Here is an 18,431-nt window from a genome sequence, read left to right on the forward strand (position 1 = left end):
GACCTCTCCTGCTCGCCCCCATCCCTCCCAGCTCCAGCCCCCAGCTCTGGGGAAGGGAGGCACTGCTGTGATGTCCAGGATTTAGAGATGTTTGTGACACGGGAACAACTTTGACAGAAAACCTGATGAGCCCAGCTTCATCCCATCACACCATGGGAAAGAAGGATTCTGCTGGAGGCTGAACGGGAGCTGAATATTTCATGCCACAGCAATACCATATGAAAGGGAGGCAGGCAGCTTCCATTTCGGGGAAATCGGAGCTGCCTGCACCACAAGGACCCCCTGCATCACCTCATCTCCTCCTCATCCCTCCCCTACAGCTCACACTGCCCCTTCCCACCCGACCTGGGGCAGGCAGGGGCTGGGTGTCGTGGCTGTGACCCCCAATTCTGCATGGGGCCATGTCCCCACCTGGGGCCGTGTCCCCTTGCACCCATCACCAGGAGTGCAGTGGGGACCTCACCGAGCCCATGCCCTGCCCGGGAGCCTGACAAAGCCACAGACCCATCTCTCCCCCTGCACACCCCGAGCTGTGCTCTCCACACCCGTCTCTGGAGGCACAGCAGATATTCTCGCTTGAACTCCTTATCTCTCCCAGCTTGAGATTTCCGGATGAATATTATCCCAGAAAATGCAAGAAAAACATGAACCGGCTCATCCCTCCACCCAGGTTTCGAGGGAGCTTAAGCTGAACAAAAGCTGCATTTCCACTTGGTCACACCTTGTAAGTACTTGAGATTTAAAGCCCTCTATTTCTCGTTAATCTAAACCGAGTTCCAAACTTATCTCCCCATTAGTACTTGAGAGGTACCAAGGGGAGAGAGGGAAAAGAAAAAAAAAAAAGAGAAAGGAAAAGAAAGGAAAAGGCTGCCTGTACAGCTCCTGCCCAGTTCTGCTGAAACCGGGTTTCTGGTGCCGGTAACGCTATCTCTAATGCTGACAGGCGTCCACGGGGGAAAGCTGGTAGAGTCCTAACATCAGCAGAAACCCCGTTATAACACAGAGCTGAAACCTGCTGGGGAGATGGGAGTGCGAACTGAGTGGGCACAAGGGGCTCTGTGAGGACACGGGTGGCCGTGGGGCACCGTCTTTTTTTTTTCTTTCTTTCTTTTTTTTTTTTTTTTTTTTTTTTTTTCTGGCTCAGGGAACACCGCAATAATCAAAGTCAGAGCAGAGAGAAAGGCCCGGCTATCTGTGGGGAGCAGGGACTTGTCATGGGCACGGGCAGCGAGCAGGTCTCGAGGCACACAGCATTTTGCCGTTTCGCCGAGCCGCAGGCGCTTCCCGGCGCTGCCGGAGCAGAGATAAGACGAGGGTGCCGCCGGCAGCTGAAACAACAGCTGTAATGATACGATCTAAGGCAGCCCGAGCGTTCCCAGCCTCTGAGCAAAATTAACCGGAGAGGATTGACACTTCCAGCTCCCCATCCACAGAGCTGAGGAAAACTTCAGTGGATGTCAAGGAATCCACATAGGTTCATCCCTAAAGCATGCAGAGAGCTGAACTGCCTGGTAAAAAAAAAAAAATCATTCATTTTCCCACTGCACGAAAGCTCCTTTAATTTTCAAAGGATACAATCTCCAAAACCAGGATAAAGCCTACTTTACGGGCAGGGCCCCGTTTTTAGCAGATGTGAGGACCGTGGCACCGCCGCGTTTTGCACGGTGCCCTGAAGGAGCTTGGTGAGGCTGTCAATTAACAGACACAAGTTCCTACAAGACCTCATAAACCCTTCAAAATGCCAAGGAGCGGAAGAACCCCTGAGGTCCGCAAAAAGAATTACCCCCAATAACAAACGGAGAGCCGGGTTTGAAGTCAGTGATCCTGGTGATTAACAGCTCTGATGACTTCCATTAGCATTGATTCGACTCCCCCAGTCTCCAACAACAAACCGTTAATAAGAGTAATTTCTGCTGAAGCGGGAGCTAATTGAATACAACACGTGCAAATCTATAGGGCACCTTGTTTTCCTACAGCCTGAGCGCCCTGTGCAGCTGTAGCACTGAAAAATTGAGTTGAGGCTAGCTGCAAGCCCAGCCCTGGGCAGAGACAGCGGGCTCCAGGGGAGGAAAGCCTCGCTGCGCTGCCAAGGCGCTGATCGCTTGGCTGAGACGAGCTGGCACGGGGCTGGAGGGATGTGTAATGGAGTTAAATAGAGAAATGGGACCTGCACCAAAGGGGAAGTGGAGCTATCTCGAGGAAGGAAAACGTGCCTGAACGTGGGACCCCCTCGGCTCCTTGGAGTGGGCAGAGACAGTCCGGGGCAGGGGCTGTCTCCTTGACTTCTCCTTGATTTGGAGGGATGCGTGCGCATGCACAAGGGCCTTCCTGCATCAAAGCCTAATGAATCAGGTTTATGGGGGGAATCATCAAACTACAAACTTCAAAGTAAAAAAGTCTAGCAAATAAGCGGGTGCAGAGCAGCCAAAACACAGGGCGAAGGAGGTGGACGAGCATTTGATGAAAATCTCATTTTGGCACACACGGATCTCATTTTGGCACCCACGGATGTCCGAGGAGCCACCTCCCTGTGCTCAACACAGCTGCCCTCTGCCACCACTCCCGCGTCCAGCTGCAGCACGTTCAGCTTGGGTGCTCCTGAGCACCTGGTCCTGGGAGAAAAGTGTTTCTGATGCCCAGAGCACCCCCGTTCCTCCAGACAGCACGCACAAAACGGAACCAGCAAGTCACTCGGGGACTGACTTTTATCCCTGATCTCCAACTCATTATCTGGAGCAGCAGTTAATGAGTCTGGGGCATGGGCAGAGCACGGGGAATGCAATAAAAAGGGGACAGGAGCAGGCACAGCACTGTCCCCATGCTGGCAGCTCCATCTCTCTCTCAGCCATGCCAGGAGGCACAGACACCCAGGCTGGGGGCTCTGGCCCTCCCGCCCCATGCAGGGGCTGAGGATGCTGCTGAGGCTGCTCAGACCTCTGCAAAATAACCCCAGTGGCTGAGCCAAGCTCAGTCTTGAGTCTCTGCCCTGCTACAAACATTTTATGCATTCCTTCACTCAGCCTTGGCTTAAGACCCAAAGCAAATCCTGAGGTCCCCAGGCTTCCAGGCAGGTAATAACTTTCAGCTACCTTCTTTCCTTCCCACTGAATTCAGGCAAAAGCACGAGCACGTATGTGCCTTTTGGGTGACCGTTGCAGATCCTTGAACCCGTAGCCCCTCCACGCTGGCAGGTTTTCCAGCACAGCTGCAGGTACTGACCCTTCTGCCCCTTCCTCCCTCCATCATCCTGGAGACCTGAGAATTTGACGCCGATTCGGGAGGCTGCCACGTTCCGCAGCCTCTCCTGTTTACATAAATAGGTGCTTTAATCCATTTTGCCAGCAGGCTTTCCTCTGGCACAGATGGCTGGTATTTTCATGGCGCGGCAGCTCTCAGATCATGACGTTCCTGGTGACAGCTGTACGTCAGCTGTACCGCGGCGCCTGCAGCACGACCCACGAGGAATTAAGCCTCAGATACCACCGTGAGCTCCCAAACACCAGCACGGCCTCTTCCCCCGTGGAGAACAGTCTCCCGTGGGTTATGTGCTCGTCTCCTTGGGTGCTGTCCCAAAAAGCCATTCGCCCTCGTCACCTCTCCAATTTGCTTTCCCAAAATGAACAAAAGGATCCCAGAGGCCGGAACCAATTTCCCCTTCCTTTACAGACCCCAGAGTTTTGGCCCAGCCTAGATCCAAGTCCCCAGGAGCTCCAGCCATTGTGGCTTTGGAGGACCCTCTGGCTGGGATCTCGCCACCGTCTCGCTAACAATGGTGCAACACCGCGGAGACGGCGGCTGAAACTCAAGCGCTATTTAAACAGACGAGTATGTAGGGTATAGTTCATACCGCGCGAGTTCAGACAAGGAAAATCGGCACAGCCAGGCAGCTCAATGCGAACCAGATTTTAAAAACAAAAACATAAACCCCGGGCCCTTCCTTAAGGAAGCCCTCACCGAATTCTTTCCCCTGCTCAGGAGTCCAACACCACGCCGTGTGCTCAGCCCTCGCTTTGCACTCCAAGGAAGGACTTTAAGAAGCAGAAAGCAGCACATTGTGGAGCGCAGCCTGGCTCGCAGCCAGGGCTGGGGGGAGAAAAGCAGCACACAAACCCTCTGCTTCAGCAGCACATTTCCCTCCTGCTCTGTGGCAGAACAAGCTTTTGCAAAGCCCTCGCCGTTTGAACCCGCAGCGCTGCAGAGTCTCAGCTTCCCTAAGGCGAATCAGTCAATTGGTTCAGCAGTGTATTTAGAATCCCCCAGAGCCTCCCCTTAAATCACCTTTATATTTCTCTACCCCAAAGCTAATAGTTTCTACCTGCATTTTGCTTCATCTCCGTAGAAAAACAAGCTCTTTAGCAGTCACATTAATAATCCGCGGCAATCTGGTTGTCGGTTCCCTGATGGAAAATTTCACAGTGCTGCCCAGCAGCGGCAGCGGCCACGCGCTGAGTGCTGCGCGCCCCTCGTGCCTCTGCTTTCCTCCCCCTGCACCCCGCAGGGGCAGAGCTGGGGGGCACGGGGAGGACGGGCAGCACCCCAGGGTGCACAGCCCAGCCTGGCCAGGCACTCAGAGCACGCAGGAGCCTCGTGGAAGCAACCTGATGCTGAGCTAGGGTCAGTGAGATCCCTGTCTGAAGGAGCTTAGAGAAAACCCTGAGCCCCCAGCCATGGTTTTACCTAACTCTCCCCTGGCTACAGCAGTGAGCAGCTCGTGTTCTGAAGCCCAGCGTGGTCCCAGGACTGCTGAATCCCACCCCACACTGCTAGGGAAACAGGGTGGGAGAAGCCCTTCTCCTCCCACCCCAACCATCCCATCCCTCCCGGAGCACCAGGGCTGCTGGTGGGTCCTCTGGCAAGGTGCTGGTAAGCAACGGCACCATAAAGCATGGCCCGAAAGGATTTATCCTAATATAGCCTGGTGTGCCCCGGCCAGCCTCGTGTGAAAAGCCCACAAGGTAAATATTCATTAAATAAGCAGAGAGCTTAATATAGAAATTCAGGGAGTGAAGTACTCTTCAAGCCCCCTCACTTCTCTGCAAACAATCGGCCAATGAAGATAAATTTGGTGAGGCTGATCACTTGCACTTCCAGGCAAGGCTCTTGTAAAAGAGAAATCACATGTTTCAGTGTTTATCGGCCCCGCAGAAAGGCCTGGTCCAGCATCTCTCCACTCTAATTCCTGCTCTCGTAACTGTCAGATTACGAAGCTGCAGACTGTAAGCCTCCCGAGTTCACAGAAAAACACCTCTCAGCTCTCCGCCACCACTTTAAGCAGATGAACTAATAAAAACAGCTCCGCTATTCACTCCACATGCCTGGGAGAAAGGAATCTGGAATGGCAGTGGCTTCAAAATACCATCACAGGGAGCAACCACCCACAGTGCCTGGAGTCCCCTCGTGCCTATCTGCTCTTCACCCAAATCCGCCAAATCACCCAAATCTTCTACCTGCCTGCAGGGGCTGGGATTTCCCCCGATCCCAAGGATTAAGGAGCTGTTTCCTTTGTGGTGTTTGATGCCAGGAGCTCATCCTGCCATCCATCCAGGCAGGATGGTCCCGGGTGCACGCACAGCAGGAGCCTGCACCAGCATCTCCTGAAGATGGGCAACGAGCTTTGACCACCCTTGGGCAACCCCAGCGAGGCGGTGGGCAACAGAGCCACCACGGCTCCGCTGTCACCTTCCAGCCACTGGAAGGAGAAATATGAAGGAGACGAGCTTTATAATTAAGCAGCCTCATGGTGAGCCTCAGGTGAGGCGGGGCGGGCGATCCCAGCAGTGCAGAGAGCACGGCTGCTTAATATGTGCTGAGAAGCGAGGCTGGCCAGCCAGACTGCATTAGGCCGTCAGGGAGAAGGCGCTGGTCGGAAGGGACACATTCAGCACACCCGAGCCCCCCCCCATTGCTCAGTCACTGAGGCATTAACGGCACGGGAGGACACGGGGACTGGGAGCGGGGCTGGCATGGGGCGCTGCGGGCAGCGCAGAAACGCCTCCACGCGCAGCGGCGAGTGACTGTGCAAATAGAAAACGTGCCAGGATGGGGGAGAAGTAAACAAGGATGACTCCAGAAGCAAGGGAGTTCCCAGAAGAGGCTGGCGCAGGGACAGGGCTGGCTGTGGCTGGGAGGGAGAGCCCCGGCGCCCCCTGAGCAGCACCGTGCTGGCTGCCGGCAGCCCTCGAGCAGCGGGGGGCACGTAGCGAGGTTTTGCAGCATCTCGGTATCCCAGCTAATAAACTCTTCCCCCCAACGAACCGTGCACCTGCAGGAACCCAGGAACCAGCCCGTCCCATGCCCATGCAGCATCTGTGGGGCTCAGGGCACAACACAGCGCAGGAGCAGGGCAGCACCCAGGGATTCAGCCACAAAACCTGAGCGAGAGACCAGACTGCGGCTTCTGGCAGCAGAGCTCTTGTCATCCTTATAGAGACGTTTCCAGGGTGGCAACTTCTTTCCTTAATGACTACATTCAGGGAAAAGCTCGCCTAGCTGACAAGCGGATGAGAGGCTGGAGCCGAGGCAGCCTCTTGCCTGCAAGGACCGAGATAATAGAGCGGAGGAATAGCCAGCGCTGAGTCTATTTTGGATTCAGCGTGCTGCTGCTGGAGCGTTCACCGGGGAGGCAAAGGCATTTGTTACATCCCCCCTGGGGACCACGCATTCAACAGACGCTCCTGCCCGCGGCTGCACCGACCCCAGCAGCTGCCACGTGGCAGCGGGCTCAGCACGGAGCCGATCCCAAAAATGAGGGATGGGAAGGGACCTTGGGACATCACCTCATCCCATCCCCTGGGACTGGGAGGGAGCTGGAAGCGCTGAGCCGGCTCACCTGCTCGTGGTACTCGATGCCCATGCTGAGCGTGTTGATGAGGATGGCCACCATGATCCCGCGCCCGAAATATTTGCTGTCCACGATCTTGCGGAAGGTCTCGCACACCACGCGCCAGAAGGCCAGCACCCTGCCGGTGCTCCTGGCCCGGGCCCTGCCGCGCTGGGGGTCCCGCTGGTCGCTGTAGTGGGCGTCCTGAGTGAATTCGTAGACCCCCTCCTCGCTGTCCGAGTCCGCCGTCTCGTTGTCCGTCTGCTCGGCCTCGCTCGCCAGAGCCTTCAGGCAGTAGGGGCAGCCCTCGGGGCTGCAGGAGCTGCTGTCCAGCTTGGTGCAGGGGCTGGAGATCTTGCAGGAGCTCGGGCAGGGAGCTGAAACGCCAACGGGGCAGGGAAGGGTGGGCTGTTAGGCAGGGTGGGAGGCGGTGAGAGAGGTCCCCCTGTGCCTGAGAGCACCGAAAAATTGTCCTCAACACAACAGGTGTTTGTGAAGGGGAAAAGGGCTCCCGAGCAGAGGCAGCTCTGATGCCATCAGCAAGTGCTAACGTGGATGTGGCTATCCAAAGGACACCCCAGCCCTCAGTTAATGCAAGAAGCCACAGCCACCTGCACAGCCAGCCCTTTCCTCACTCCTCACGGAACATTTCCCAAAGGGTTAAAGATCCCCAGGCCAAGCTCCTGCTCCCTGAGCACTCTCTCCCTGCTCACTGCCCCCCAGCACCCTCCCCAGCCCAGCACCCGTCTCCTTGCACCCTTGGCCGTGAAGGCCGGGAGAAATCAATCAGCTCCTCCAGCCCTGGCACTCTCTGAGCTGCAATTAGCGGGAGTGCCGCTGCCAGCAGCCTCCTTTCCTGCTCCCGCTGTTTGCTGATGCTCCAAAATCCCCAGCTTTCCCCCACGGCAGCTCCCAGCTGCCAGGTGGCTCCCCGGGGGACAGCAGCAGCGGGATATTCCCCGCATTGCCAGCTGGCTGCTAGGGGAGAGGCGAGCTGCAAAGCTCCCGACTCCCGCACAGCACCACCAGCACAAACCCAGCACCGCAGAGCTCAGAGCCCTGCTGCAGGTACGAGCTCTGGGCTGGGGGAAATTGGCTTTTCCCCATGCAGATCCCACCTGGAAAGGTCAAACCCCGAGGTGTTAGAGGCCACCGTGGCAGGAGGGGGGTGGCATGGACTGCCTGGGAAAGCCTGGCCTGGAAATGCCGCCTGGAGGCCAAGAGGGTTTGAAGGAGGTTGGCCTGAGCTCCCAAACCTCAGGATGTGGAAGGGGAAAGAGCGCCTTGTGGTGAAGGTACGAAACCCTTGCCCGGGGAGAGCTGCGTTCAGTTCCTGGCGCTGCTGCAGACTTCCTGAGCAAATCGCTCAGGGCAGATTTTTAATGCTCGGCATCTGCGAATGCCATTGAGAAGCCGTGAAGCGCAGACACCCCCTCACCCCCAGCCTGGGGCCCTGCGGGGTGTGCTGAGCCTCACCCCTCCTCGGCCCGGAGCCCCCACAGGCCCTTGCCTTTTAAAGAAGAAAGGACTTGGCCATTTGGAAGCAGCCAGGCTGGGCTCCAGCTCTGCACAGAGTCCCTGAGCCAAACTGGAGATGATTTGGGGAGTGCGGGGATCTGGGGAGTGCTCTCTAGTTGCAAAATAAATTGTATTTTGGGGGGAGATTTTGAAGGGGAATAAAATAGCTTCATTGAAAACATTCATATCCCTTATTATTATTATTTTTTTTGCAAGTACAAAGCCTGGAAGTTTGCAACCTCCCTCCCCGTTTTGTCTGCGATGCATTAGGTAGGTTGGAAGACCTCACCTGCAAATCCATCACCTTTATCCGTAACGTGGACCGAAAAGAACCCTGCAAAGATGCGGGTGAAAGAGAAGGCCGTCAGCACAGCGCTCACCTCTCCGCCACGCAGCCCCACGCCAACACCCAGCCCCAGCACTCACCCGTGCTCTGCGTCTCCAGCAGCTTGTGCATGGTGCTGTACGGCCCCGGAGGGATGTTCAGGCTGGTCAGCGTGCTGCTGCCGGCCCCCACCGCCGCCTCCCCCAGGCTCTTCTCCTTCAGCACCTCGTGGGAGGTGCTGGGGTGCACGGTGGGGTACACCTTGCCGCCCCCCATGCCCTTGGGGACACCTTCTGGGCTCGGCAAGCCGAGAGCTGTCTGCGGCAGGGCCGGCCGGCAGCGCAGCGGCTCCACGTGGCAGTCGGCGTGGTAGATGCTGTGCACGGACTCGGTGGGGCCGGGAGCAGCGCTGGGGTTCGGTGCTGACGGGGGCAGCATCAGCCGGTTGGTGCCGTTGTGGAGGGAGCCGGTGTCCACGTCGCTGATCTCCGGGCTGGCACGGGGCGCCCGCAGGTTGCCGTTGCCCAGGTGGTAGTGGTGGTGGTGGTGGTGGTGGTGGTGGATGAGGTGGTGCACCGAGGACCTCTTCCTAGCTCGGCGCTTGCCGGCGTGCCGGTCGGTCCCCGCCTTGCCGGTGGGGCTGGCGAGGAAACCCATCCTCACGCCCGCCACCCGGTAGAGCTCCACGAGCTGCTTGCTGCCTTTCCGGGCGATGTAAACCAGGTACTTGAGGAGCTCGTCGTAGCAGCTGCCCGGCTCTGAAAAGCTGGCCAGGGTGCTGGCGTTGGACAGGTAGCGCACCCGCTGCTCCTTCATCAGCTGGCTCTCGCGCTGCTTCGTCTCCGAGAACTGCGTCGCGATCACCACGAGGCAGAGGTTGATCATGAAGAAGGAGCCCACCTACGGGGACGGGAGCCATCAGAGCCCCGTGTCCTCAGCCCTGCCCACCCCATGGCCTTTTCTCGCCCTACACCACCACACAAGGAGCAGGGGACAAACCCCATCTGTCCCCGGTGTCACCCATTGAGGTCCCCCAGCCATTCCTGGTGTCCCCCATCAAGGACCACCAGCCAGGACCACAGCACGCCTGACTCATCCCCCAAGACGAGCCCCCCCAGGTCCCCACCCCGGGGACTCCCACACCAGGGCTCTATGGAGGACGTCAGAGATCAAAGGCAGGAGGAGATAATTTTGACAAAAAGCTTTTGCTCTTTTAAGATCGTGTTTTTCTCCCTCTGCAGACAGCAGTTGTAATTATCGCAATTAGTGGCATTACGATGAATGCGCTGAGCCCTCCTGATAGGAGCGTTTTTTCTGGCAGTGTGTGGGTAGCTTGCGAGCAGATCCCTTTCCCCTGCTAACGGGATTTGCGGGTTACTGTTACGCAAGGGCAGCGGCAGTGTGCATCCACAGCTTGGAGATTTTATTTCCAACCCGGGTTTTCACGAGGTCCTGCTTTCTGCAGATGCCAGCCTGGATCACAAGGAATTTCTGATATGCTAATGGGCTGCCACAAAGTGCTAGCAAGACCCTCACAGCACGCGGGAAAGCACTGTTTGTCCTTCCTCTCTGCTGTTTTGGGGACAGAGAGAGCAAGGGATTGCTGCTTTTTTGGGGGAAGCTAATAGATGAACCAGAAAAAGCATCGTGGGCTAAACAGCCTCCTACCTTCTCATCAGGGTTTGAGGTCTGGCTTGATGAGGACCAGAAATCCCCACAATGGTCTAAAGGAGGACGTGCAGCTATTTTGCTGGATTTAGTCCAATTAGACAGGAAGAAAGGGACTCATCTCACTTATCTCAGCTATATCTGCGCGAGGCACCTAATGATCCTTTAGAGTCAGGAGAGGAATGGGCACATCAAGTCTGCAATGCATCTAATTTATTTTGAATGTCTACCTCAGGAGCAGATGAATCAGCCCCTTAAAGCACCTCTTTTTCTCCCTTGACGATAAATGGAGTCTAGACAATGAGCTCCTCCACTCGCAGGAGACACCGCTGCTCGCGTAGATGAAGCCCATGGTGGAGCCCACCCCTCCGACACTCTTTGTTGGCTCCTCTGTGGGTGGTCTCGGCTGACGCTGGGAAGCGTGGGTGGGCTGTGGGCACTCATCCCTTCCCTCCTTTCTTCCTCTGCTCTCTGAAGTTTGGGGCTGCTTTCCCTGAACATCCCCTCTGCACCGAGGCCCAGCCAGTGGGGCTCTTCGGCACGGGGAAACCTCTGGGCAGCCTCCTCCTTTCCATGGTTTGAGACCTGATCGGGGAAATTTCCCTGCTTTTAAACTTAAACTCAAGGAGGCAGCTAAGGGAGATGACCTTGGAGGACAAAGAAAGAAGCAGGAGGAGCACCAGCAGCGCATCTATCATAGCTTGTGTGCACCTTCCCTTTGCAGCTCAAGGCAGCGCCGTGCCAAAGCTGCACGTCCCGCAGCAGGCTGGTTTCTGCTGCGTGGGACCAGCCTCACATCCCCTGTGCCATCCTATCCGCCTGCTCCTCTCGGCCACCTCACCCTCTCCACAACACCAGGAGACCCCCCCGTCCCCGCGAGGCCACTCACGATGATGAGGAGGATGAAGTAGATGAAGTTGTAGAAGGAGTGCGCGTCCATGACGAAGTACATGATGTCCACCCAGCCTTCCAGCGTGATGACCTGGTGGGGGCAGGAAGGGAAAACCAACACGGCAAGGCCCCGTTACAGCACCAAGAGAACAAGCAACATTTCTCCTGCCTGGGCCAATTCGGACACCCCATAGCTGGTCTGGGAGCAATATGGGACAGCGAGGAACCAAATCCCACTGCCACCAGTACCAATAGCCACATTGCTGGTGGTGCCCAGTGAGGGCTGCATCCAACCCTTCTTTTCCAGCTGGATGAAGGGCCAACTTTGCACTTTGCAGAGGGAACAGCAGGCATGAGGCCATGGTCCACATCAGGACACTCCTCCTGCAACCACACAGCATTTGGGACCAGGCTTTTGCCCATGAAACCATCATCAAAGCAGGCATCAAGCTGTCTCCCTGCCATTTCGAGCATCCTTGTGCTACTACAGAAGGGCTTGCTGGTGCACCACAGCCTTGGGAAAGGGGTTGCAAAGCCCCACAACATCTGGGGAGGCACCACCAGCCATCCCACCCCTGCTCCGTGGCAGTTTTCACGCCCGGCTCACCTGGAAGATCGCGATCCAGGCGTAGCCGATGTTGTCGAAGTTGATGGCGCCCTTGAAGGGGTTGTGCTCCCCGGCCGAGCAGTTGGTGTAATACTGGTTCCAGTTGACACAGGAGGTGTTGGTGGTGTCGTTGTAGGAGTAGTAGTCCAGGGTGCACTCGAGGCCCTCCTCCCTGCGCGTGGGGATGCTGCGGCAGTAGCGCATCCCGTTCTCACGGGGCTGGGAGCAGATGAAGGGGTTCTCGTCCTCGTTCTCGGTCTGGTAGTACCGCTCCAAATCCACCGCGTAGGGGCTGAAAGGGGCCAGACAGGGCTGGGGTTTGCACGCCAGCTGCGGGCAGTCTGGCATGATAATGACTGAGGCGACAACACAAAGTGACATCTTTTATTCTGCATCGTCAAGGGGTTTTTGTTTGTTGTTTTTTTTTTTTTTTTGCTTAAATTCCCCTGGCCTTTCTGCAGCCCCCCTGGGGGAGATGATATCCCTGCTGGGGCTTAGGAAAAGCGAGGCAGTGCACTCAGTGGGTTGTTGGTGGGGCTGGAACCCCTGATCCCTGCCCCATACAAACTCTTCATCAATAGAAGGGGGGAAACAGATGGAAATAGAGGAGTAGAAAAAGGAATCAGAGGAGGAGTGGAAGAGGTTGGTCAGACTGCTGAAGCACTGCTGTGCCGTGGTTTGGAGTGACACCTCTGATGGCATTACCAAGAGTCTCTCCATCTGGAGGACCAACAGCATTGACCTGGGGCTCTCAGAGCAGGGCTTAGCCCAGCAGCTCTTCTCTGAACCCTCTTCGCTGCACTAAGACGGAAATTGGCCACTTTAAGCTCCTGTATCTCCTGTCCTAGTGATGCTGAGCACAGCTTAGTGAGACTCTATGCACACAGACCTCCCAGGCCTTCCTAAAACCAGAGGCACGGCCTCCATCTACAATTCAGTGTCTGTTCAGCCCATAGATAAGCTATAAACTCCCTCTGAGGGTGGCCTCACCACAACAAGCATGGCAAAAACACTCAGAGAGCTGAAACAAGCCATGGCCGGCCAGAAGCTGGCTGCTTGCAGAGCAAGGAGCTGTCTCCTTAATGCCGCCAGTGCTCCCACTAAAGCTCGCAAAGATATTTTTAAGCCTAGTTCAGCCCGCTTAAATCCTGCGGAATTGCCTATAATACCCTTCAGAGCTTACCAAAACCCCTGGAATTCTGCCTCAATTAAGCGGCACCCAAACCTGTAGCTCGGTTGGATTTACCCAAGGGTGAAGGAGTCCCCCTGCCCTAATGCCATTTAATTAGCGGGGTCCTGCCCTGGTAATGGTTCTCCTGATTTCCCCCGGGGGACACAGCCTGCAGGGGATGGCAGGAGGTCAGGGGACGTGTGGGAGAGGATAAGAGGTGCCTCCAGGTTTGGGAGCCCATCGGGATCCTCGGGTGTGCAAAGGGAGAGCCTCTGCCTTACACACTCGTGCATCCCGGTGTGGATCCAGCTGGATCAGTGCCGGGGAGGCTGCGTTTGGAGGCGAAGCACTGAGAGGTGACATCTTTGGAGCTGTTTTGCATCTGAGAAGCCCTAATTACAGTCCCAAAGGCTGCCAAGCTGGGATGCTCCTCGCAGCGCTGGGCTCCCGGCACTATTTGCAGCACGGCTGCTGTATGTGAAGACAACCAAATCACCGAGTGCAAACCTGGGGGCTGGGATCTGTCAAAAATTAGCACTTTTAGGCAGGGACTGTCTCCAGTTCCGAGACTAAGAAGCGTCTGGCATCGTGAAGTGCGTGCCCAGCTCCATCAGCCTCCCCTGGGGTTCAGGTGGGACCACGAATGCCATAGCAATGAGCACTCCCAGCTGCTGAACGGGATTCAGGTCTCGGCACCCCGACGAATGCCGAAAAGGTCACACGTTAATGATCTGCTGAATTTAGAAATCCCTGACTCTTAAGCCTGGCTGTTTTCTTGGAGGCTCTTATCAATCAGAGAGGCTTCCCAGCACCGGCCGAGGGCGAAGGGCAGCACTGTGGGATGTGAATGGCAAATTGCTGACCTGACTCCATCTACGCGCACCATGGTGGGATCTGTGGTGGCATTTTGGAGCTGAGACCATGCACAAAGGACCGGGGCTTTCTGCTGGAGGGCAGCCCCAATGCCCCCCCACGCTCCAGCCACAGCCACAGGACTCACATGCTGAAGTTCTCGGGGAGGAAGCAGCGATTCCTGAGCAAACCCGCCCACAGCTGGACTCCCACGATGCCGAAGATGAAGAAGACGAAGAAGCAGAGGAGGAGGACGTTCCCCAGCATGGGCAGCGTGTCCAGGAGCAGCGTCACCAGGATGCGCATACCTGAGGGGAGGACGAAGCGGTCACCAAAGAAGGACAATCTGCACTGAATTTTCTCCTTCCATCCATGGCCTCCTGACCTTTTCCTTATCCCCTCCACCTACACCCTTCCATCCCCTCTGTTCTCCTCATCCCCTTTGCTGCAGGTCCCTGCAGCTTCCTGGCCCCACCACCAGCCCCAGGTACCCCCACCCAGCCCGGCCCCGCTCCTGGGCACACAACCCACCTTCCCCTCTCCTCTCCCTTCCTCCATTCCCCATCCCAAATCCTCTTTTCCTCTCAAAGTTTTCTGCCAATTACCAGCCCCTTTCCTTCCAAGATCTGTCTCTGACACCTCCCTTGCTCAGCCCTATTGCTTTCCCCACTCAGGCTGTATTAACATTCCCTTCCCTTCCTAACTCCTCTCGTCTACCCTAAATCCCCTCTCTTCCTTCAAACACGGGATTTTCTCTGGCAGTTTATTCTCACGAGCTCAGGAACAGCCAGTTCTGTAACAAAGACAAATTGATGGTGACTTCAACTTGACATTTACACACAAAAAAATTGATTTTATCTGACATCTCTGTAATATTCTGCTCATCTCTCTCTCCCCTTCCTTCCCCATCTTCTGCATTCTCTCACTCGCTTGCATTGATTTTCATTTAAAGGAACCCTTACTATTGCTCCCTTTACTTTGATACTTCAAGAAGCTTTCTGATGTTGTCGTCTCCTCCATCAGGTTTCTCCTTTCACTCCTCTAATGGGGAGCAACCACCATGAGTCAACTCCTAATTGACTGGAGCGACTTTCCACGGTTGCTGCATTTATCATCATACAAAACCCTCCTCTTGCTTTCCCCACCTTATATTTCTATCCCATCATAACTACGTTGCACAGGAGCCAAGACGAATTACCCAGGATTTGAAAACACATTAAGGGAGTTACATCCCCGGTCAGACGGTGGCAGATAAATTCAGCCAGCCGTCAGTTCAGCAGCGGGGAAAAAAACAAACATCACAGAGAGGATTCGGAGGGTACCGTAACGCCTGAACCAGCAGCAGCAAACCAGGTTCAGAGTCGGGACGAGACAAATAAACAGAGCCCAGGCAGTTCCAGCACAGAGCTGGAGCTGATCAGTGCTCATCGAGGTGCAGGGGTTCAGGCTTGGAGGTAATTTGGCTAAAACAAGGCTGAATCCAGCACCACAACGTTGCAGTGTTTCCTGGTGTTCCCTGGGTACTTCACAAGCCTCAGAGCATCGCTGCACTCACAAGAGGCTGTGAATCCCCCAGCAGAAGGACTCAGATGCTTTGCTTCCCAGGGAGAAAAAGGCTTGGATGAATTATTTCACATTAAAACCAGTACCTCGGTTCTTAGGACAGGTGAGAGATCTTCTCTAGGGCGAAACCAGCAGGTAGAACTGCACGTGGCCATCATTTTGAGAGTGGGCTATGCTAAATTTACAAAAACGGGGGCTCTTCTAGGCTTGGAGTACCTGGATGGGCACCCATGCAGCTCTGCAGGCAAGGGATGCTGCACGGACCAGCTGTGGGTGGTGGAGCAAGAGATGCTGCACGAGGAGGCTCCTCGGTGCCTCCCAGGGGCTGCCTCCAGGCACGACATGATTTCTGTGTCCCAGCTTCTCCGGGAAAGGCTGGGGGAGTGCAGGGAGGGCTCGGATCCCTCTGCCCACGCTGCATGGGGAAGGCTGCTGGCTCCCCGCCACCTGCATCCCTTCATTTGTTCTTCCACCTTTGGGGCACGGATATAAGAGATTTATAAAGGGAAGAGCAAAAATCCAACTTACTGGGGACTCTGTTAATGGCCCTGAGAGGCCGCAGGACGCGCACGGTGCGCACGGCCGAGAAGCTGACGTTCTGCAGGTCCAGCGAGTACTCCAGCATCCTGCAAGGCACACAGGGACGAGCGTCAAGGGTCTCCAGGATCATCAAACCGCCCGCCAGCTGCTCACCGAGGGAATTTTACTGCCTCTCTCCCCTCGGAAAGGTTTACCAGAGGAATTCATTAAGGGTTGTTTATCGGAATAAAGTCAACGAGCGCACGCAGCCGGGTCTCTCGCCTCTCTCTCATCTGCTCTGGTTGCTGCTTCTGCACAGGATCCAGGGCAGAAGCTTCTCAAAGTCCCTGCTCACTGCGGGGGGGAAATTGCCAGGCAGAGCCCTGTTTATAATGACGGATTGCTCCCATTTCACAGCCCAGCACAACGAGGCACCACCTTCACCTGACTTCGCCCACGGCTGCAGTTCACCTGTGGGAGCCCCTGGGGCAGCCCAGCCCCATCTCACCCTGCTCACAATGCCTTTGCTCAAGCACAGCAGGGCCACCGGCTATGTCACTGCTGGGATTTGGCCCTCATCCCGGAGGAAAGCACGAGAGACCTGCCGAAAAGCATCTCTGAAGAGGCAGAGCCAGGCAAACGCGACGACAGAACCGCGAGGCTCCCTGCACAGCCGGGCTCCTGCTGCTGCAGGCAACCACAGGATATTAATCTCTTCCGAAAATTATCAAGTTCCATCTTGAAGCGAGTTGGGTGGTTCCCTCCCTCCAGCTTTGATGGTTAGCAGCCTAATTTCCAGCCTCAATTTATTCAGGGCGAGCTCACATGCATTTGCTCTTACGCCAGCGCTGCCTTTTAAGTTGCTCCTGGAGCCGTTCCGTGTCACCGGTGTTTACCCACCCGACGTATTGACAGAGCACAAAGCACATCTCCCAGCTCCATTCTGCAAAGCCAAACAAAGCCAGCTCTTCCAGCCCCCTCTCACAGCCAGGATCTGTGCTCCCAGCCATCTCCACCCCTGTCCCAGCCCGGAGATGTGCTCTTGGTGTGATCCCCAAAACCTACAGCTCCACACCTGACGCAGTGATACCTCACCTCATTCCCCTTGGTAGGCTCCAACGATGATGATTACAAACCATAGCCAAGACCAAAGCAGCCTCAATAAATTCTTCTGACCCTGACTTCATTGACCCTACTCCGGAGCTGTGTCCCCCCCCAAGGAGAGCCACCAAAGCTTCCCCAGCCTCTAACAGCTCTAAAATACCCCTCGGTGTTCAGAAATAAGATTTTCATATGGTTTGCAGGATTCTGGTAAAAAGCCCATGTCGAACATACTGCTTTTCTTTCATCCGTAATTAAAACAGAGGCGAACAGCAAAATTCAGAGCAGCACATGATTATTTGCACCAAGACAAATCGTTTTCTGATTAATGACAGCTCCAGACTCACTCCCAGAGATGAGCGTGCTTGTAATCTGCAAAGGGCATGTTGTAGAACGCGCTTTGATTTAACGTACTAAAAAACAATTATAATGTCAAATTAAAAAAAAAAAAGGATCCCACTACCTTGAGCAAAGAGCTCAATACCAGGACCGGGAGCAGGTGGGTGCGGGGGAAACAGTCACCAAAAGGCAGCACCAGCGAGCACCCAGCAGCTCAGAGGTCTCCTCCCATGCACAGGAGGGATCAATCCAGTCCCCGGCCAGCAAAGCTCCCCAAAGAGAGCAAACACCGGGGTGCTGAGCACCGGGGAGGTGACAGGAGCATTTACCCGCCCGTATCGCATCAGTGCACTGAGAATCCGCGGTGTAAAAAGCCCACGACAAAGCTCCAGCTCGAACGTCATTTCTGCTCAAATGTGCGAGCACGATGCCTGTCAGAGCCTCTGCTGTGATCCCAAGTGCCCAGCAACGTTAACAGTTCAGAAAATCACTCGGCATTAACTAGGGTGGATCCGCATCAGACGCTGAGACTCATCGGAGAGCTCGGCAGCCCCCGGTCACCGGAGTTATTCAGAAAGAGGAAACATTTCGGAAACATTTTGGACTTTCTAAGAATACCACCAGAGCATCTGCAAAGCCAGGCGTACGACGAGCTGCTGGGGGGGGGATGCATGAAAAGAGCTGATGCGGCCTCTGGCAAGCACTCCTCCCACAGGGAGAGGTGCTGGGACAGACGGACAGACAGACAGACAGACAGGGCACATGAGGAGCGGCTCTGGACAGAGCAGGCAGCAGGAGCCTGTTCCCGTCCCGCCTGGGGGTGGCCTGGCAGCTCGCTGGGCTGTGTCTGATCTAAATGGGATGTAAATGGGGCTGTGGATGGAGCCGTGCCCACAGCTGTGAGCTCTCCACCGGGAGCCCCCTGCAGTGCCCTGGGTGGCCCCATCCTGCCCCCCTGCCACCCGCAGCACAGGGACAGCCGAGGACCAGGGGACACGACGCAGGTGGGGACGTGACCGAGGTGACCAAAGCTGCAAGGTGACAGCCCCCACCTGCA

The 18,431-nt window shown here is 55.9% G+C and overlaps 1 protein-coding gene across 23 annotated transcripts in view; it reads right to left on the bottom strand.

Annotated features, from left to right (window-relative positions):
- CACNA1G (calcium voltage-gated channel subunit alpha1 G) overlaps positions 1-18,431 on the bottom strand; it is a 130,297-nt gene that overhangs the window by 73,119 nt on the left and 38,747 nt on the right. For all 23 annotated transcript variants that reach the window (XM_068654816.1, XM_068654821.1, XM_068654815.1 and 20 more), the window contains exons 4-10: positions 15,944-16,041; positions 14,001-14,160; positions 11,830-12,121; positions 11,221-11,313; positions 8,765-9,563; positions 8,628-8,672; positions 6,830-7,197 (exon numbers count right to left, since the gene is read on the bottom strand). In XM_068654816.1, the coding sequence (XP_068510917.1) occupies positions 6,830-7,197; positions 8,628-8,672; positions 8,765-9,563; positions 11,221-11,313; positions 11,830-12,121; positions 14,001-14,160; positions 15,944-16,041 (1,855 nt within the window). The remainder of the gene's footprint in view (positions 1-6,829; positions 7,198-8,627; positions 8,673-8,764; positions 9,564-11,220; positions 11,314-11,829; positions 12,122-14,000; positions 14,161-15,943; positions 16,042-18,431) is intronic.

This window comes from Anas acuta, chromosome 18 (genome assembly GCF_963932015.1).
Source record: "Anas acuta chromosome 18, bAnaAcu1.1, whole genome shotgun sequence".
Lineage (NCBI taxonomy): Eukaryota > Metazoa > Chordata > Aves > Anseriformes > Anatidae > Anas > Anas acuta.